Consider the following 22,085-nt stretch of genomic DNA (forward strand, 5'->3'; position numbering starts at 1 on the left):
CAAAGAGTGCAGAATGCAGCAGCCAGACTCACCCAGGACATCTCCCGACACAGCCGCATCTCTTCCCACCTCAGAGACCTACACTTTCTCCCAGTCAACAAGCGCATCACATACAAACTCCTGATTCACACCTTCAAGGCACTGCACAACATAGGACCGGCATACCTCAACCACTGCTTCCCCTATGTACCAAACAGACGTCTCCGTTACTCCCTGCTCACCCTTGCAGCCGTCCCCAAGATCCGGAAAAGTACAGCAGGAGGAAGATCCTTCTCCAACCTGGCAGCCCGGACATGGAATGCACTTCCTCTCAAGCTCAGGCAGACTGCATCACTAAAAAGGACCTTAAGACCTGGCTCTACGACTGAGCAGCACACCCACATTCAGCACCTTGAGACCCTATGGGTGATTAGCCACGCTCTACAAATCCATAATTGATTGATCAATCGATTGATGGCATCCCTGCAGATGTTTTGTTTTCGCTCCAACATTTTAAATCTTTGCTATAAACATGCATGAAGCTTGGCTGTGTTCACCTACAAAATCCAACTAAGTCACAATTATTTCAGTATCAAAACCCTGAACCTGCTTTCAAGGATCTAGTAAGCAAACCAGGTCAACGAGGTTGGCTATTTAGACTGACATAGGTATTAAAAAAATAAAAAAAAAGAAGCAAAAAGGCATTTTGGTATCCAGTAATAAAATTTTAATACATTTTGATAGTCCTAGTCCATAACATCCCATAGTCACCACTACATAGTATAGGAATGTAACTGTTTGTCCTGGTTGCCTAGAACAACACTGGCCCTGAAGTTCTTGCAGTGGGGAAACCAAAACCTGTGGTCAGGCACTAAAAGAAGGGAAGACAACCTTCCAAGATTACACTCATGGCTGTAAGCTGAACTATCTATCTATGCAAGTAACAAAAACATAACCTTCTTACAATCTCATATCTCCACATGTGTTCCTGTGTTGAATTCTTATTTACGCCTGATTGTAAATTCTGAGTGAATGTCAAAATACAAACACCTCACATCATGTTACATTTCAAGTTACCTGGTTCTTGTTAGGACATGTTGCTGAGTCCAGATGAAGCCCTGCCAATAGGAAAGTGGCAACTATGGGGAAAAGCAAGCCTGATGAGAAGCCTGCTTCTCCGGTTCGGTGGCCCCTTTTGTGTACAAAATGTTTGGAGCTATAACTCTGAAATGGTTAGGTTGAAGTGCTTATTGTTTCAACTGCCTAACTTTAGGTAATAAAACAGATATTGATTCTGAAAAGTTAATAGGTTTGACATGAAAACCATTAACCTTGGTAATACGCGTGTTAAACTATATTGGATATGCATTTTCACACCCCCTCCTGTAAACTAGGAGCTTGACACTTCACGAGTCAAGGAAGCTACAGAGTGCAGTACAACCAATGCTTTAACTGTATCCATTACGGAGGACGTGAAGTAAAGTACTTTGAATGAAACTGCTATGTAAACCAGATCTGCTCCCCAGAACCTAAGGTAAAGTCTGACATTATGTGCAACTTAGAGGACAACAGAACATTTTTGCAAAATGGCTATAAAAAAACAAAAGTAATTCTGCACTTCCCTTGAGACAAAGTGGGTGGACGAAGATTAACGTGTCTCTTACAAGCCTTACTTCTAAGGGCTCCATTGGAGCATCCCACTCAGGAACATGAAATGGTGCCTCAAAACTAACAGGTGGACACTGTCAATACAAGGATTAAGCTCAGACTTTTAAAGTTAAGGTATTCCTGCTGCAGAGCATCCAGCCAAAGCATCCAGTCAATAATGAGAACAAACTAGCAGTACATTCATAGGATGTGGCGTTCACCTTACTCTATGGTGAACGTGTAAGAAATGGAATTACTATAACCCATCGAAAGGAATATTCACAACCCTTGTTAGGATGGATCCTGAGTCACTAAATTATCCTTGGTTCAACCGACTGGTAGCTATGGCACAGAACAGACAGGCTTAACTTAAGGCAATGTGCAAACAATGTATGCAGTACAAAAACACTACTGTTTTGAATTCTGACGTTATTAAAGAACTGAAACCTAATTAAAAAGAGTAAAATTTAATAAACAAAATTACACCAAAATTACAAATAACCAGTACATGGAAACAGTGAAATGAATTTTTTAAATTTTAAGTAGGAATATCGCCAAGACACAAAGTGCCAATTATATTGGTTGCTGCAGTCCAGGACCTTGGCGCAGTTTGATGCAGAGTGCGATGGAATGCAGGTCTGGTCTGGTCAAAGATTCCAAACAAAGGAGTACACTTCTGAAGCCCTTCAGGACCTCAAGGGGGCACTTAGAGACTCAAAGAGTGTAAAACAGGCCCAGTGCAGGAAAGACCTCTTGTAGCTGGTTGTATCCCTGTAACTTGAACAGCAGGTCAGTCTTATGACCCTTGGAGTCTACGTCTTTGTCCTGGCTACAAGAAAGAGAGCAGGTACAGTCCTCCAGGGCTCAAGACTGCAGGACACAAGTTCAGTCTCCTTCTGAAGTAGGTGCCTGGAGATGCCATACTTATGCCTTGAACGAGCTAGTGGGTTTGATTAACACTAGGGAATGCCTTTACAAATGTGGTAAAAATTCCCTAAACCCTTTGGATATTTTTAGTTTCATGTTTCCCTTCCTTGCAAGCACACGCCCAGTGTTATATGTAAATCCAGCAGACCTGTCAAGCAGGCTTTGACCATGTAATGTCAAAAGGGATGTCCTCAGTCCCCATCCTGCATATTCTGGGAGGTTCAGAGGAATCCTATCTGCCAATTTAGGTCAGTGATTATTTGGTCCTGGGAGCATTTAACAACCCTTTAACACCTATCCAAATGGTATATACCGGCTAGCAATTGGGAAATTAAATATAGATATAGCCTCAAAGATCTTCAGGTAGGTAAACTGCAAATTTCTTTAAATTACTTTACTGTAATATTTACTAGAAATCCGATTTCAACATTGAATTGGATTTTTAATAACTATTAAAAATAGTTATTTCATAAAAAAATTTGCGAGTCCTGGTTAGAAATTGAGTCTCTAGTTGGCAGTGGTATACACCCAGTCCAAGTAAGGACCAGCTCACTCTCTGGTAGCTTCGCACAGAGCAGGCAGGCTTAACTTAAGAGGCAATGTGTAAAGTATTTGTGCAACATACACACAAATTAATACAATGAAAAACACCACAAAAGACCCCACACAGGTTTAGAAACATAAAGAATATTTATATGAGTAAAACAAGACCAAACCGAGAAAACTCTAATCAGTAGAAGTTGAGATACAAATTTTTAAATATTAAATCAGAAATAGTGCTTACAAGTCAATAGTGGTCAAAAGGCTATGTGAGGTTGCAAGGGACTGGTCCAAATCCAAAGTACACGCCGACAGCCCAGGAGGACAGGCCAGCTACAGAACTCATGTAGGGTCAGCTGAAATAGTACCGTTGATGGAAGAAAGTGCCGATGTCGAAGGCACGATACGACCATATTTTCCATGCAGTCCGGTCACTGCGTGGTCATCATGCTCCGCTAAACGGAATGCGATGCGCCGTTGTTGAGCCACGAACAGCCTCGTCGTAATCGGGCAGAGAAGGCTGTGATTCTGCTGTCTAACAGCCTCTGTGTTGAAGGAGAGGTAGGGAAGAATTTCCCACACACTCACGGAAATGTGTCAGCTTTTGTAGAAATCAGCTGCAGAACCCACTTCTGAGGCCCAGGAATGGAGGAGGCACCTCAGGCAAGGGTGGGACTCACACATGGCCGAGTCCAACAACACCAGGAGAGTTGCAGGTAGTCTTTGATGTCCCGGAGACTGAAGAAGAACAGGGTGAAGCCAGCAAGCCCTTGGAGTCACTCTGGCTCAGCAAGATGGGTTGAGTCCTTGTCCTAAACAGGGCAGAGATCATCAGGGCAGCACAGCAAAGTAGAGAAGCAGTTCCCTGGAACAGTCAGTCAAGACAAAGCAGCAATTTTTACAGCACAGCAATCTTTACTCCAGCAGAGTTCTTCTCAATTCCAGACGTGCACTGATTTGCTAGGTCAGAGCCCCAGTACTTATACCCAAATGTGCTTTTGAAGTGGGGATGACTTAAAAGCAGCTCCTTTTAGTGAACTGGTCCCCCTTTCATCCCAGTCCTGGTTTGGGCCTATCCGTAGGGGGTATTCAGTCCTTTGTGTGGGGAGAGGCACTTCCCTTATTGAAGTGCCAGTGTTAGCTCCCCTCTATCCTTCCAGCCCAGGAAGGCCCATCAGAATGCAGAAGAGTCCTTTGTCACACCCAACCTTCCTGTGTTTGTGGCTGTCCAAATGGAATGCACAAAGTGTAGTTGTCACCTGGCCCAGACATGTATTAGAGCCAGGCTGCAAGGCACACAGAGCAGAGAAATGCCCACTTTTTAAAAGTGGCATTTCTAAAACAGTAGTGTTGAACCTGGCTTTATTGGTAAACAAGATTTATCATTACTATTTCAATGTTATGAAACATGATGTAGATACTCCTTTCTGATCAGGAATTACACCTTAAAAGTATATTGGGGGATTCCCAATGCTGGCCTATGAGAGGAGTAGGCCTCACAGAGTTTTTCACTACAAGGACATGAAAGACTTGTTCTGCCATTACTTATATGGCACCCATCCCTATGGGCTACCTACGGCCTACCTTATGGACGACATATGCAAAAAAGTGGAGTTTAAGGCTTGGCAACAGGTTTTATATGATAATTTGAAGTGGCAGTGAAACTAAACACACAGGCTCTGCAATAGCAAGCATGAGACATGAATAAGGGCTACTGAAGTGGGTGGCACAATCAATGCTGCAGGCTCACAAGTAACATTTAATTTTCAGGCCATGGGTATATGGCATACCACTTTTTAAGGGACTTATTAATAAATCAAATATGCCCCTTCAGGGGTGTGGAATTTAATAACTGGTCCATGGGACAGGTTGCTTCTTAATTTACTTGTCCTATTAAAAAAAAAAAAAAAAAAATCTACTCGTCCCTTTGGTGTCATGTGCAGCAACAGATTATGGCAGGAATTGCTTTACCTAAGAGCTCCAATAATAGCCTCTCTGATGATGCCAGGGCTAATACTATAGTAGGGCTTGCATATTAGCAATTTCAAGCCCTACTATAGCAATTTCCTTATTTTGCAACCTTTCCGCAGATTTACATACTGGGGATAGAGGAAGCAGTAAGCAATAGTTCCAGGGCTAGAATACATTTGAGACTGGGCAAGCCTACAAACTTGCATGTTTTAAGGATTTTCACCAGCCACTAATTCAAAGACATATACCATGGGTGCACATTTGCGACTTTCTTTACATTTCTACATATCCTACATAAGAGTGACTTACTCATTTGAAAAGGGAGGTTTTGACCTATCATATGTGTTTATTTTGACAGGTTGAATTGCAGTGTTTAAACTGCCACATTCAGGCTACAATGGTAGGCATGAAGACAGGTTTTACACTGTCATAGGTGCAGCAGATGCACTAGTGACGTTTGACTTACAGGACCTCTGTACATTCTGTACTATATACTAGGGACCTATATGTGAGTTAAATGTACCATTGGAATATGTCAATTTGACCATGTGGAGGACAAGTCACTGCAGCTCATGCTATTCTGCTTTGATTGGTACATTAATAATTCTCTCTCAATAACATCTGATAATCACCCATCTAAACATCAACTCCAACTCATTGATATTCTGCTCTTTTGCCACGTAAAATTAATCACCACTACATGGAAAATGCAAACAGACTCACCTCCCCCCCAATAACTCAGACTGCCATCTTTATAAACATGAATACTTTCTAAACTATTCAGCTAAAAAAATCAAACTTAAGTTGAAAAGACATCTTAAAGGAGTATGGGCCTGATTATAGCTTTGGCGGAGGGGGTTAATCCGCCCCAAATGTGACGGACATCCCACCCGCTGTAATACAAGCCCATTATATCCTATGGAACTCGTAATACGGCAGGAAGGATATCCGTCACATTTGGGACGGATTAACCTCTTCCGCCAAAGTTGTAATCAGGCCCTATATTTCTTTTATTCATCCTGTATCCACTCTCCTATTTAGTACAGACTAAAGACAGGGGAAGATGCAAAATAATAAGGAATGAACCCAGAGATACATAGTTTACTCTTCACCTGTAGTATCCAGAAGTCACTCAGTTTTTTTACCTTCACTCCGCTCCAGTCTTTGTAACACATGGAAACATCTGAGATTTTGCTGACCTGTGCCTTCTGCCCTCTTGCTTGGGAGTGAGAAGGTCTGGGCCTGCATCTCTCCATTCAAGAAACCAGAGTGACTCCAAGGGCTAGTTGGCTGGCCTCCTGATCTGAAGTCACAGTTAGAGAAAAGACTTCCAGTAACCCTGCTCCTGCACCTGAACTCTGCCATCTGCGAGTCTGCCCTGCCAAGTGGTGCCCCTCCAGTCCTGGATACATGGAAGTGACCCTGAAGGGCTTTACTCCAGTTGATAGCGCAGAAACGACATCCCTTCTACTGGGTGGGTCGGAACCCGCGCATACAGAATTACACAGTCGCAGTACCCCACATCTCAAAACCAGGGCATCATCTTTGGAAATGAGACTGAAATTCTTCTCGCAACCCCGCAAACGACAACCTCAAGGACTATGACGCAACTCTGCATCAGAACCAACACATCTCCTTGACTGCCCAACGTATCCTCAATGCATCAGGAACTCACAGTGCAGCCTCACAGTATATCGGAATCAAAGCACCACCACTGCTGTGTGAAGAAAAGTAATACATCCCCTCTTCTACGTGATTCGGAACCTACGTATCGCTCCACAACACAGATTTAAGGTACTTCAGTTCAACTGGCCTAACTGAGTCCCTGTATCCGGCCCGTGTTCTATTTCAGGTGGTCTGAACTTTTGACATTGTCCCTATCCGGTGCAACCAGATCACCCTGGTTGGTGCTTCTTGCTTGTAAGCACTATTTTACAGTGTCATTTGTAAAAATGCATAACTCAAGTTTTGCTTAATAGATCTTTCTTTATTTTGGTTTTGATTTATTTAATAAACAAGTTCTATTTTTCAAACTTGGTGTGGGATCCTTTTTGGTGTGGTATTTCCCGGTTTTACTATTTGAAGTGTTGCACAAAAACTGTACACATTGCCTCCAGGTTAAGCCCGACTACGCTGTGCCAAGCTACCAGAGGGTTTAGCACAGGTTAATTTGGGGATTGCTTGTACATTATCCTGACTAGGATTGTGGTTGCTGATTGACCAGGGCTCACACCCTCTCTGGGTAGTAAAAATATTTTTTTCCCAGTTTTCAATTTTTCTGAATTGTTTCAAAATAGCTGTAGGGCCTTCGTTAAGACTCTTTGCAAAACTGTTCAGAATTTTAAATAGTAAAGTAAGTTAGTTCTTTTAGAAAAGTACTTAGTTCTTTTAGAAAAGTAGTTCCCAACTACTTTAAACACCATGTCTGAGCAAGGGCCTTCCCAGGAACTCAACCTGGCAACCTATCAACCCCTTAAGGTACCCCAACACAAGGGGTTCTAAACCCACATAAGCCCATCTGCAGCAGAAACTAGCAGAAATTGTTAGGGCATAGGCAGAAAGAGAAGCACCCATTTGGGAAGAGGAGGAGGCTGAGGAGAACCATGATTCCATCAGCACTCCCTCTGATAATACCACCACTGGAAGCACTTCTGACAGTACCCTAGGGGACCGAGATAGTGGAGATGCTGAACTCCGAAAACTAGCTAGGAGGATAGAATTAGAAGCTAAACTCCTAAAAAAAAGTAGAAAGAATCGAGTTGGGCTTAGAGCCTAGCTCTGGTGTCAGAGAAATCAGAACAAGGGAAGAAACTAGTGAGCTTAAAATCCCCAAATGGATTGTCCCAAAATACTCAGAAGCTGATGATATCTCCAAAGGGTTCACAGTATTTGAGAGAGCCTGTAGAGCCAGCAAGGTCAACCAGAAGTATTGGGGCTCACACTTTTGTGCCGTGATAGAGTCCCGACACTTGGAAAGGCAGATGCTGAGTCCTATGACCTCATAAAGGATAACCTGGTTGAGGGCTTTGGACTCACCACTAAAGACTATGGAATCAGGTTCAGGAAGACTCAGAAAACCCACAGTCCTGGATAGATTTTGTAGATTTTTCAGTAAAAGTATTAGGTGGTTGGTTTAAGGTAAGTAAGGCGCATGATTAGGATGGGCTTTATAATTTGCTTATGAAGGAACATCTATTAATTAACTGTACTTCAGAAAAGTTGCATCAGTACCTCGTGGACTTGGGGGTCAGTCTCTCCCTAGGAGTTGGGGAAGGCGGCGGATTACTGGGTGAAACCCTGAGTGTCCAACACTAGACATGGAGAGGGTCACCAAAAGAAAGAGGCTAGAAAGGCCCCACCTCTTCCCAAGAACTCAGGAGGTAAAGACAAAAGTAAGGAGTCCCCTGCAGGCTCCCAACATTCTGCACAGGAAGATGGGCCCGAGACACCTCACCAAACAAAGGGGGTAGAAGGGTAAAAGTTGGAATGCCACAAAGGCTTGATATTTAACTGTAAGCAAACAGGCACAGAACCAAGGACACTGCCTGTCCTAAAAACAAACCCACTAATGTGCCCCTATGGGTTGCCAGTATAGCCTTAGAGGATGACTCCTCAGATGAGGAGGTCCTCATAGCCTTTACCTGGAAAGTGGGCCCAACAGTTGAGTTGGAGATTCCAGAGACGAGTAAATACTTCCACCACCTACTGGTGACTCGAATCCCAGCCACTGCCCTGAGAGATACCTGTGCCTGTCACACATTATGCATGAAAGGCTGGTACTCTGAAACCAGTATATCCCAGACAAGGCTGCCAGAGTAAGGGCTAGCCCAAGGGAGGTTACTGTTAGGCCCGGGGCTTTAGTACTCCTGGAAGTAATTGGGTTCCACACTTGGAGAAGGCCGGTAGTCAGTACAGATTTCCCTCTTGACTGTCTCCTTGAAAATGACCACCCACAGATTGGTCTGAGCCAAAGTGAGGTAGTGGTCCAGTGCCAGTCCTTACCCAAGGACTCTATAAGAGCGGCCCCTGCAGTCAGTGCAAGTAAGCCCCAGAAGAAGAAGAAAAAGGCAAAGCGTAGGAAAGTTGGGCAACTTTTAGCCAACGATCCAGTAAGCCAAGGAGATTCTGCTCCAGTAGGGAAGAACCCCACAGTTGCCACTGGTGTAGCCCTACCTGACCCACAAGAAGTCCTGGCTAGTCAGGCAACTGTTAAGCACAAGATGTTGGCTACTCAGCTTACAGAAGGGAGTGAAAGGAGGGTGCTTGCTACAGGATGTAGTAACCCCCTCTCTAAAACAGCAGACAGGCAACCTGAACCCAGTGAAACCTGTACGTTAGTACCTTCACCTGTAAGTGAAGAGATAAAGTTGTGGTCTGGGCACTGAGAGTTGTCAGGGACTTTTGCTGGGCGTTAGCCTTTCTGGCTGCACTGCCCCTGGCGTGGTGGTCTGACCCTATGTCAAACAGCAAGTTAGGCCCCCTGACCTCTGTTGGTCATGGTGGGGTTAGTCAAGCTTTGAGTGAGCTGGGGGCTGCCCCAGCTAAGATAGGGTTAGCAAAGGTGGACACCTCTGACCACACGACAAAAAGAATGGGTGAAGACACTAAAGAAGCAGACAAAGGGCATTTTGAATTGGGGCATATCACTGTTGAAGTAGGTAAGTTCCCCAGAGGGAATGACCTAGACCGAAGGATGAAAAGCAGAGCAGGCCCTGCATAAATCCATCCTCTCCCCTTATTCTCCTTTCCCGACAGACTATGAAGACTTTCCTAGGTTTGGCTGAGTCTCCCGGCCTGTGGGCTGAGGCGGGGGCTAGTGCAGGGAACTGGGTTTTTGTTGCACTACCCACCCCCCACAAAAGTTTTGCCTGGTATTTAATGCAGCTTCGACTGACGTGCACTGGGTCCCTGCCAACCAGGTCCCCACTGCCAGTGTTCTTTCCCTCAAAACCATACAATAGGCAAACCTTTAGCACTCTCTAAGTACCTTGTAAATTGCACCCCTGGTACCTAGGACCTGAGGTGCTTAAGAGGGTCTCTAAGGGCTGCAGAACGAATTTTGCCACCCTAAGGGACCCCTCACCAAGCACGACAGATGCCATTGCAGGATGCATGCCTTGGTGCAGACAAAAGTGGAAATACGACATGGCACACAGCGTGTGTGCCATGTCACCTAACACTGCATGCAATATATGTAAGTCACCCATCTAGCACACCTGAAAGCCTTAAGGCAGGTTGCTTTAAATTACATGTGAGGACATATATGCACAAGCAGATACACCCCTGCTATGTCTGTCGATTTTCTGACACTGGTCAATATGAGTTCCCCAGCTGCCGGACGGCTTCACTGAAGATAGGGATGTTTAGTATCAAACATCTCATATTGGTGAACCCACACTGGTGTCAGTGTTGGATTTACCAATACATACAACCAGAGGGCAATTTAGAGGTGCCCTCTGAAACCCTACTAGCCTCTTGTGTGCTTGCTGACTGGTTTCTGCCAGCCTGCCCCCTTGAGACATGGTTCTTGGCCCCTACGGTGAGAGCCTTCTCTCTCAGGAGGCCCAGAACAAAACCCTGTCCGGGAAGTGGGTGTAACACCCCCTACAACAGGATGACTCATTATCCTTCCTAAGGAGGCAAGCCTAAAGGGCTGTCATCTTTGAAATGCAAATCTGACTTCCCTCACAGGTGAGGAAGCAACCCACCCTGTCAAGCGCCCACTTGGCACCTGGACAACCTAGTCAGGTAGGCGTGCCACCTCCAATCTAGTACCACCCCCTAAGGTGGGCTACTATACACCACACTAAACTATTGGCTGGCAGTGCTTCCTTTTTCCCCATTTAACAGCCACCATGGGCAATGCAACAAGGAAGAAAGACCTAGCTGCAGGAGTTTACTGCTGGAGGATGACCTGGCTCCCATGCTGAAAACGCCACCCACAAGCCCAACACTGCAAGATATCTTACAAGCCATTACTGCTACCAGAGAAGCCCTTGAGACGAAAATAGAAACATTAGGAGCAGACCTGGGCATTCTCAAAAACAACCACCATTGGCTGGCCAAGAGGGTCAGTACAAAAAAAGAACGCTAGCAGAGATTCCCCTGGATTTACTGGTACTCCATGAATGACTTACACTTATGGAAGGAAATGTTCACATGTTAAAGCAACAGGCGGAAGACACACAAATTCGATCACGGAGAATAATATTCAAGTAATATTTATTTTGGAGAAATCGCACGGAAACAATATGCTGGAATACCTGAAGATGTGGTTGAGAGAAGAAATAGCCCCGGAGGGGCTGTCTTTCTTCTATGGCTTGGAAAGAGCACAGAGTTCCAGCGTGGCCCTGGCTGCCGGGCACACCTCCAAGACCGAGAGTGGCCTGACTCCTTTACTACAGAGACAGGGACTATATACTGGAGCAAGCCAGAAAGAAGGGCAACATCAAGGTGAAGAACAGTCAAGTCATGATTTTTCTTGACTTCACAAAGGAGGTGCTGAAAACCCTCAACATTCCTTGACACAAAATTACGTCTCTGTCAGATGGGCATTGCAGATGCCATGTTATTCCCAGCTTAGCTGGGTGTTGTGACACTTGATGGAGTGCAATTCTTCTGCTCCCCTTCCCCCCACCAATCCTCCCCAGGAAGTATGGGAATGGATTGATCACCATACAACAGCACGACCCAGTCAGGGGTCTCTCAAGCACTTACCCAGGAGGTAGAGAAAGAAATGCAAGGAAAGGGGCCCTCAGAGACTGGCTCCTTCAGAGGAAGAGATTCAGCGAGAGAAGCAGCAAACAGTGGAGGTGGGAGCAGCACTGAGTGGTGAGAAAACAAGTCTAGCTGTGTCGATGGACAGTGACGAGATCCGAGATTCAGAGCCGGAACAAAACTCACGCTCCTCTGGCGATTCAGATATCGGGATGCCAGTGGTGATGTTAGGCATTGCAGATGAATCAACCTGAATCAGACACAGAGATGTATGGTTGGGGCTTTTTATTTGGTTGGCGGGCCAGATGTAACTGGAGAGTATAAGATGTAAACTGTGGACACACTGCACTGCTTCGGGCACAGCCTCTAATACAATTTATTGATTACCTGATGAGTGGGGGCGGGATACCAAGGACCGGGGTTCTAGGTTGCTCCCCCCCCTCCTTTTCTTGTAGTGTTTTTGTGGGTACACCTGTGAGTTTGGATGGGAGCAGTTTACCTGGGAAATGGGAGTTGGGTGGTTTGATGTTCGAATGTTACTGGGAATAGTCGAAGCTGTGCCCCTTGACAAATTAACAGTCGCCTCAGAGCTTGACAGCCACTTATGAGGGTGACTGAGGCAACGAGTGGAGTCAACAGTTCATCCCTCACTGCAACATATGGTGACCTCTGTGATCTACAAGGTTTTATCCTAGAACTTAATTCGATTCACACCATGACCAAAAGATACAAAATATCAAAAAGGAGGCAGAGGGAGGGGGGAAAATAGCCCTCCTCCAGGAAAAACACTTAATAGCAAAAGAAGGGGCAGCATTAGAGCATAAATTGAAGTGGCAGGCATACTATACATCCTACTTGGCAATACCCAAGGAAAGCATTAGTGTGGATTGCTCCAGGGGTTCCCTTCCATGCACAGGAACACTTATTGATTCTTTTGGCAGATTTGTGGTGGTAGCTGGCCAACCTAGATGCACCAAACACAGACCTAGAGTTATTTGTTTTCGGCCCTCTCAACGGCTTTGACCCCTTACTTAACAGGATCACTACTTATGGGAGGGGACTATAACTGTGTAGCAGACCTTACGCTGGATCGTCTCACCCCCCACTGTAAGACTCTACCACTATTATAGTGGCCCAAGTGTTCCCCGACTGGAAGACGGAATGGGAATGAATGGACTCCTGGTGTTTGCATCACCCACACGAACAAGACTTATCTTTTTTCTCATCATTACACGACTTACACATGACTGGTCACGTTTCTCTGTATCCTAGATGTACACAACTGAGTACACATTGATGAATATCTTTGTAGAACTGCGTCAGATCATAACCCGGTTTCACTCACTCTGGGATCAGGTAGGACTTTACCCACTATAAAGACATGGAAACTAGAACTAGAGTACCTGGAAGATCAGACCTTTCGGGCCTTGTGGGAGAAAGCATACAACAATGCTTTGAAGAAAATACTAGCACAAGTTCGTCCCCACAGGGGGAGTGGGATTCCTTTAAAGTAGTGGTTCGGGGGAAGTGCACTGCAGCAGCCATAGGGGAACACCGCACAATGCTGGTGGAGGTAGGGTCAGCTGAGACATGCTGAACGGCACAAACCAGGATGCTCCGGAAGCCCATCCAGAACTTCCGGAGGCCAAGGAAGCAGTTGCCATGCAGGTAGAAGATTTGTGGTGCTGTGATCATAATGCCTACACGACTAAGGCGCACAAGGAACAAGTCCCTATGGGATCACTGCTGGCTTGGCTGGCAAATGCCACTAAGAGGGCTCAGTGGTAGTGGAGACTGAGACAGACCGCGGTCTTAAGGTTTGTTGACAAGCTGACGTTTTCACTCATGTAATTTGAACGTGCAGGTTATCATCTCAAATAGAATTTGATCGATCTTCACCTTGAATACATACTCTGTAGTTGTGACTTACAATTATGATTGGCAGAAGATGTGGGTCTTAATAATTACACGCCTAATTAGCTTCATTAAATACCGCTCCAATGTTGCGTATCAATTATTGGCTCCATTCTTCAAATTATATTTATGCCTTCACTACTTCTTGGTGATTATGCTTACGGTCCTGATGTAGCAACTTTAGTCATGAAACACGTGTTGGTCGTTACTTTAGAGATCAGCGATGTAATCTAAATGTGGCCCACAAAGGTTGTTTACAACAGATTTGATCATTATCGGATTTATAAGCATCAAATCCTTTTCTTGAAAAATCACTTATTACTTCAATTCTTTTGTTAAGCATATGAATATATTCTGTTTTTGCAAACCTGTTTCTTCTAATAAAAATACTCCAATGTTATTTTTTCTTTAATGGGCATTATTATACAGTGACTTTGACCTAAAAAAAATACGTCTTTTGTTTGCCTTCTAAGCGCAAGTTCTATACCCATTATTCAGATCTATATAGAAGCACTACACACTGTCCCGCTGATGTTTTTCAGGTACCACTAACACTCCAAACCTTATCCCATGCAGTGGCAGAGGCGATTGGAGAAGGGATCACAGAGCGAGATCACACTACAAGAGGTCAGGCAGGCCATAAAGGGTATGACACTGGCAAAACACTGGGTACCGATGGATTTACGGTGGAGTTCTATGCCACATTTGGCAATGTCCTAGCCCCTAAAGTAGTCAACCTGTATAATTAGGCTTGCGAGACGGGACTGATGCCATCATCCACCCGCAAAGCCCTGGTAGTGCCACTGCACAAACCTGGCAAACCTGCCCATGCTAAAAAAAATATTTAAAAAAGCTTATTGCCTGTTGTCAATGTTAAATATAGATTATAAAATACTTAGGCGAATTCTGGCTACTAAGATGGATTCATAACAAGCTGTAACACAGCAATTAATATACGGAAGCTCCATATATTCCTAGTGGTGGACACTTATGACCAAGAAGCAGCAGAAGTTGTTGCAGTAGATATAGAGAAGGATATTGATAGCTTGAAGTGGGCGTTCCTGTATGCATTTATGAAGCATTTTGGATTGAGTCAAGGGTTTGTGAAGTGGGCTAAGCTATTATATACAAACCCAACAGCCAAGAGTCCGGGCAGAAGTCACCATATCCAACAGCTATCAGGCGGGCTGGAGAACTCGATAAGGGCGCCCTTTGTCACCCCTGCTGTTCACTGTGGTAATGGTGCCACTGGCATGCCACACACAAACTGGGAATATTTACGAGGGGATAGAGATCATAGGCCACATCCATTATATGGTGTTATATGCAGACGGTGATCTGATCTTTTTGAGGAACAAGCCTGTGGCATTTGAGAGAGCACGTAGGTTGCTGGAGAAATATGGAGCACTCGCAGGGTTACAAGTGAACTGGAAAAAGTTGTGTTTATGCCCCACAGTGGACACCGTGACCCTCCCCATGACTTGGCTCTTTTACAGTGAGAGCCCCGTTGCTTACAGTACCTAGGGGTGCAGATATTCCATGACCAATTTGACAAACTTGAGGGTAATGTTGTCTCAAGACAACTATGGACTTCTGGCCCACGCTCCCTCTCTCCGTGGCAGGCCGGGTGGCTTTGTTGAAAATGGTTGCACTACTCAACGATTATTTTTCTTTACCGTGTTGAAGGTCTGGATTCCTCAAGCGATATTTACAGAACTTGATTCCCTTCTTAATGCAATCACTTGGGGAACAGGCTATAGGTGAGTAGCCCTGACAACACTGCAGCGACTTGTGGAAGACAAAGGCCTCGCATTCTCTGACTTTGAAAGGCATTACCTATTGGAGCAGATTCAGTAGCTGACCCAGTGAGTAGCGGGCAGGCTAATACTGGGGAAGGTGGTGGGCCAGGCCCCTTTGTCCACGATCATGGGTGGTTGCTGAAAATCCTTATACAACTCAGATGCCCCACTGAGGATGACACTATGGAATTTAGAGTATTGTGCCGCTGCTGGACTTGTTGGAGGAAAACGCATGTGAAAGTACTGTACTTGCCTGATTTCCTTATAACATCGCTGGAGATCCTACCTCATGGAGGGGATGGACGAGGAGTAGTAAAGTAGAAATAAGAAGGAATGACTAAGTTAAGTGAGGAAGCACTCCTCCCATTTAATTCGAGATATGCCCCGCCCGAGGCCCCTTCCAGCTACACGGTGGGTCACAGCAGCGGTGCGTAAACATTGGAGGGTGTGCCTATCTGAATCTCCCACACATAAATGCTGTCCCTATCTCCTAACATCATCAGGCACGTTCAAAGTGGTTACTTGCCTATATCGGGTGACCAGAGAGGACACCTTGTGCCCACTCAATACCCTCCGAACTCGCTGGGAGGAAGATCTTAGGAACCAGATCCCCGAGAAGGACTGGGAGACTATATTTGAGGGGGATCCCTAAAACACAGAAAAATGTCAGCTTTAAGAGGATAAACTTTTATGTCTTGCATAGGGCATATCTTACCCCAGGACGTTCAAATTTACATTTTCACACAGCCACTGCGAAATGCCTGAGATGTGGGCAAAAGAGGACTGAATTCATGCATGTTTTGGTATTGCCCATCACTCACCGCGTACTGGAATAAGATCACTGGTGCACTCTTCTCTAAGGTGGTGGAAAGTAAGGTCCGCTGCACCACGGGACATTGTTTATTGCATTGGTTTCCTCACACTGCCAAAGCTAAAGCTACAAGTTGTTTTGAAGACCTAGCCTTCATATTAGCAAAGCGGGAAATTACACGAAACTAGAAGACAAGGGGCAATCCTAAGGAGGCAGGCTGGTGAAGAGAATTGGAACAATGGGTGGGCTATGAGGGTGCAGTGCTGCTCTGGGAAGCACAGCAGGGTCGAGGTTCGCTTGACATTGCCAGAGTTTGGGAGACGTTGACAGACAGTATGAAGCACCCAGAGCCATCGCCTTCCGAGGCATCAGAAGGACCCCCTTAGAAAGTTACTGGAGATACTTTGTTACATCGCCCAGAACAAGGGTCTCTAGGAGTCGAACTGCTGAACTAGAATGGATTATATGATATTATGTACTGACACTTAAAAGATACTCTGCATAACAACAGTTAAGCCGAAAGTCGAGAATTTAATTATGTTATGAGCAGCCCAGTCAAGGCAGTGGGAGGGGGGAGATCTGTGTTACAATGGGAATAAATCTGAGCACCTGTTATGCTGAATTTGGAATGTGAAGTCCTTGAAGAAATCCTACTGTGTAGCATAACCGGAGGCAGTTATCCACGTAAAACCAATAAAGTTTGTTACAAAAAAAAATACATTGCATGCAGCACACACAATTACACATATTTATACTATGATCTTCACAAAAACACTAAAATACATTAAGAAAAAAATATTAGACCACACAATTTGCCTTGCATCTAAAAATCATAGCAATCCTCACAGCTACACATAACTGGACTAAAAAAAACAATAAATTATGGGTAACCATCTTTAAGGCACACAATCCTGAATAAAGCATATCTCTACTCCAAGGGACAAAGACGTACACAAAAGTACACACTATGACCTGATGCAGGTACCCTGTGACCACTCAAGATGGAACATTTACTACTACTGCAATACATTTTACAACAACTGAAAAAAAGTGTACCCACTTGCCAGGTTTAAACCTTTCCTTTTCATGCATCTAAGGCACCCCTAAGGTAGGCCCTAGGTAGCCCCAAGGGCAGGGTGCGTTTTTACATGTCCCAACAGTGAAATACTGCTAAATTTAGTTTCCACTGTTGCAAGGCATAACGTTCTCATAGGTAACATGGGGGCTGCCTTTAAATATCCTTAAAGTGCAGTTTCCCTTTGAGAGCAGAGAGAAATATGGAGAGTGTGGTCTCTGAACTCACAATATAAAAATACATATGTTAGTGAAGTTGGCTTTTAGATTGTTAGTTTGGAAATGGCACTTTTAGAAAGTAGGCACTTTCTTGCTTTAACCATTCTGTGAGTCTGTCTGTCTGTGGATTCCCTGTCCGGGTCAGACTGACAGTTGGGCTGTTTGTGATTCTCCTCTAGACAGTGACACAAAGGGAGTTGGGGTGTAGCCTTCATATCCTGATGAGTCACCTGAGCAGGAATGAAGGGTGACGTGGTCACTTACACCTGAAAAGGACTGTGCCAACCCTCACACAATGCAGTCTCCAGCCACCTGGTGTGTGTCTGGGGCCTGGCCAAGACAGGATGCTGTAAACAACAGAGACTTACCTTTGAAGTTTGCCTGCTTTAAAAGCAGAAAGGGGTATAAGTATTGGATCCAAAACCCCAGACTTTATATCAATTCTGGAACCAAGAGGAACCTCTGCCAAGGAGAAGAGCTGAAGAGATGAGAAGTGCTCCCCCTGCCTGTGCTTTGTTGGGCTATCCTGCAGTTGCTGCTTCTGTTTGTGAAAGGGGACAAAGCCTGGACTTTGTTGTACATTCCTGCTTGAGAAGAATCTCCAATGGCTTGAACTGAGCTTGCCTCCTGTTTTGAAGTCTCAAGGACATCAAAGACTTCCTCTGCCAGCACCTGGACTCTCTGCTGAGACTCCTACCCTGCCAAGTGGTGCCCTATCCAGTCCCAGGGCGCCCTTGAAAGGTGAAGTTGGAAGAACAAGAGCTGAAATCCACGCACATAATGCTGTGAGGGGAAATTTTCACCATCAACTGCAAAGCAGCTGATAAATGACGTGCCACCCGCTTCGCAGCTTAAATCAACGCTCCACCTGCCCCGTGGCTGGGAAGTTGACGGATCCCGGCTGGAGAAAAGACGCAACACTCGCTTGTAGCTGCTGATAACGACGCAACCCCATGCAGCGCGGTTTTCTAACAATGTGTGACCGTATTTCTCATGCATCGTCCCTGGGCATAAAAGTCATTGTGAACCGGTGTGGAGCCGAGGTGCCCTATCTGGAAATCGACACATCGCTCTCTTGTGAGGGAGAAAAACGACGCATCACCTACCCAACCAGAGAAGAAACAACGCACGTCCTCACTGGCGAGTAAGGAATCAACGCATCGCTGACTTTTCAAAAGCACACTCGCCCATGCAGATTTATTTTTGATGCAAACCAGGTACTTTGTGTAAAATCAACATTTCCATTGTTTTCTACGGACTAAGACTCTTATTCTTTTGATAATTCGTATTTTGACTTGTGTATGTTGGAATTTTGTCTTGTTTGATTTAGATAAAGTTTCCCTAATTTTCTAAACTGGTTCCACCTTGATAGCAGAAGCCTGAAAATTTGAGGACATCTACAGCAGGAGCGGCTCAGGGAGGGGCAGGGGTGCGTGGAGGGCGCAGGAGAAAATTAATTAAAAAATAATTTAAAAAAATAACACTTACCTGCTTTGCTCCTCTCCCGTCGCTGCTGCAGAGACAGGCTCCCAGCCTGCCCTGCGCCAGCAGCATCAGGATTGGCTGGGAGCGCCCAGCCCGGGCACTCCCAGGCACGAGGCAGCGCGAGACGGCCGGCCAAACACACATACGCTCTGAGGGGAGTGCACAGTGCACTCCCCTCAGCTCGCCACCCTTAATGCCCTGCCCCTTTTACATGGAAAGGATAATAAACATGTAAAAGGATTTGCACGACGCTCCTCCGCTCATACGTAGGAGCCGCGCCTGGTCTAGAGGCAGAAATTATTTTTTAACAAAGGCAAATGTAAATTTTTTCTAAACCTTTGTTCTTATTTACATAACTCATTTGCTCTTCGTTTTACTACAAACATTATGCTCCAACATTTGATTTACTGCTTACAGTAAACATTTCCTGTGTCTGGGTAAAACCACTGTTTTCATAATAAATGCGTCACAATAAACATGCAAGCTAAAAATACAAAACGAGCAATAACAATCACGTAACAGCCACCTGCAAAGTACTATAGCAACATTTGTACCTCAACTTCGACTACAAAATATACAGTCGTGCAAGTTAGGGGTTACGTGTTTGTGAACCGTAATAATTCAGTCAGGTGGCAAATCATTTTTCCGCAGCACTGCTAATGGGTACAGTTTTAGCTGGTTAGAGATCAAACTCGCTTCCTCTAACAGCAAAGGACGTATGAAAAATATCTGAGCCGCAGTGTGATGTGAAATACACACCTCTCAGCTGCAGCAATAGTTACTGAGATCTGTTCCACTGCACAGGTTGAGCTTGATCTCATGTTGTAATGCGACGAGACCCTCAATGTGATATTAGCTCCAGTGATACTACGATTATGGTATTTGTGGAATCGAAAAATAAAACATTGTCTTATCTACGTGATCGAAAGTTGGCAAGCATGCAATGGCAATGTTCACGTAAAGTCACTAGACTGATTATACTATGGATTATTTTTCGGTACTCAAGCCTAGCTCTGCTTACTCCGTCCCCCCACTTTTCCGGACATCCCCACTACTACCATCGTCAGTCAGGACATACCTTTCTCGCGCACTACGAAGCACTGTTTGACCGGCCCCACCTCACTGAATAGCTGTTCAAGCTTTTCGCCGCTAGCAGAATCTGGCAAGCCACGCACAAACAAAGTCAGGCCAGCCATGGTGAAGAGAAAAAGAATACCCAATAATCTAATCCCTCACCCATACACTACACGCGAGCCTAACACATGGGAGCTGCCATCTTGGCAAAGCGGAAGTCAGGACTCGACCATTTTGGAAAAGGCGGAAGTGCAAGAAATGGAAAGTACTGAAAGGTAGCACAGATGCCATTTTAGAATGGTGAGGCGTGTAATAAGGAATCAACGTCTAAAGTAGCTACGGAAGTAGGCGGGAATCGTATTCGGTCTGAAATACGTTCCAAATACGAAGAAGGAGAAATTGGACACAGTTCCACTCAACGAGTCACGTTAATAACAACTCATTTTCTCACATTTTTTGTTTAAAACATACTGATTTCCTTCCCTGACGCTCCTTAAAGACTTTTTATAAGATAGTACACTGGAAACATGGTTTTGCTCGCATTTCATAGAAAAGCAAACGTTTCGAATTTTGGAAAGTTAAGCTGATGCTCATACCTTTCGATCACGTTGTATGTCGCTACCAGGTTAAGATGGCTCCTTGTTACAAAGGTCGTCGTACTGTGCTTTCACTTAATTTTACAACTAATTGCATTTTGGATGTTTTAGTCCTGGTTCGGCTCAAGCCCATTTACAAATGTTCGTTGAAATATCAAGCATTGGCAAAGCCAATAGGTCTCGCCCATGCAAGAGCTATTGGCAAAGCCAATGTGTTTTAACTATGTTGTTCACCAGTGTGGCTGCTGTGCAGAACGGCTAAAAGTTAGTTGGCATATAGGAGAGTGGCGTGAAGTGCCATAGAGTGGAATGACAAAGAGTGGAGTAGAGTGTTATAAAGTAGAGTGACAGTGAGTGTCATGTATTGGATGGCATACTGTGCAGTCGCATAGAGTGGCATACATTGGAGTGGCATGGAGTAGAGTGGGCTGGTGTAGACTGCAATGGCGTAGAGTGTTGCAGAGTATAATGGCGTGGAGGGCAGTGGCATTGAATTCAGCAGCGTACAATTCAGTGTAATAGAATGTAGTGACATAGTGTGACGGCCCAGGTCAAACAGGATTACTTTAGAAGCCATCCCAGAGTCATTGGATGATCATCCAACTACTCCAGAAGTCATTTTCATGTCATCAGGCATCATTCAGCTCTTGAAGTCATCAGCAAAACTGTAGAAACTAGGCTTCATGATTTGAGGATGATTTGCAAATGACTACCTGATTACCTCACTAGGTAGGATTGATCTGAAGGATTTGATGATGATTGGAAAATGACTTTCTGATTACTTCACAAAATAAGATTGTTCCTGATGATTTGAGGATAAGTATCTGATTACACAAGTTTGCGAATACATGCAAATAGGAATGAGTAGTTATTTTGCAGTGCACTACATCTGGAGCCATTACACCGAGGTGACTACATTGGGAGTAATTTTACATCACAGTTTGCTATACTGAGAGTGCTTTTATTTTGCATCTCTAAGGGTAAACATTTTGAAAATGGTTTATATATGTGTAAATTATTATTTTGCATATAATTCCATCTACTGCCTAGTAGGTGTGTGTGTGTATATATATATATATATATATATTTATATATATATATATATATATATATATACTGGAAGATGCAGGATCACAAGAAAACAACAGCCAGCCAGGGCAAAAATCTGGATCCCAAAGGATACAAAGAGCCACAAGAAAATGTAATATCCAAGAAAGAAGTGACTCAAACAGATGATCTCACTAAAGAACAAAAATATATTTCTACTACAACGTTGTAGTAGAAATATATTTTTGTTCTTTAGTGAGATCATCTGTTTGAGTCACTTCTTTC

General features: G+C 44.6%; 1 protein-coding gene across 1 annotated transcript in view; it reads right to left on the reverse strand.

Moving 5' to 3' along the window:
- The window catches only part of RBM28 (RNA binding motif protein 28), a 75,462-nt gene extending 55,078 nt beyond the window's left edge, over positions 1-20,384 (reverse strand). Inside the window, exon 1 of the mRNA XM_069229378.1 lies at positions 20,162-20,384. Within this exon, the coding sequence (XP_069085479.1) occupies positions 20,162-20,279 (118 nt within the window). The 5' untranslated portion in view covers positions 20,280-20,384. The remainder of the gene's footprint in view (positions 1-20,161) is intronic.
- Positions 20,385-22,085: the final 1,701 nt, after the last annotated feature.

This window comes from Pleurodeles waltl, chromosome 4_1 (genome assembly GCF_031143425.1).
Source record: "Pleurodeles waltl isolate 20211129_DDA chromosome 4_1, aPleWal1.hap1.20221129, whole genome shotgun sequence".
NCBI lineage: Eukaryota > Metazoa > Chordata > Amphibia > Caudata > Salamandridae > Pleurodeles > Pleurodeles waltl.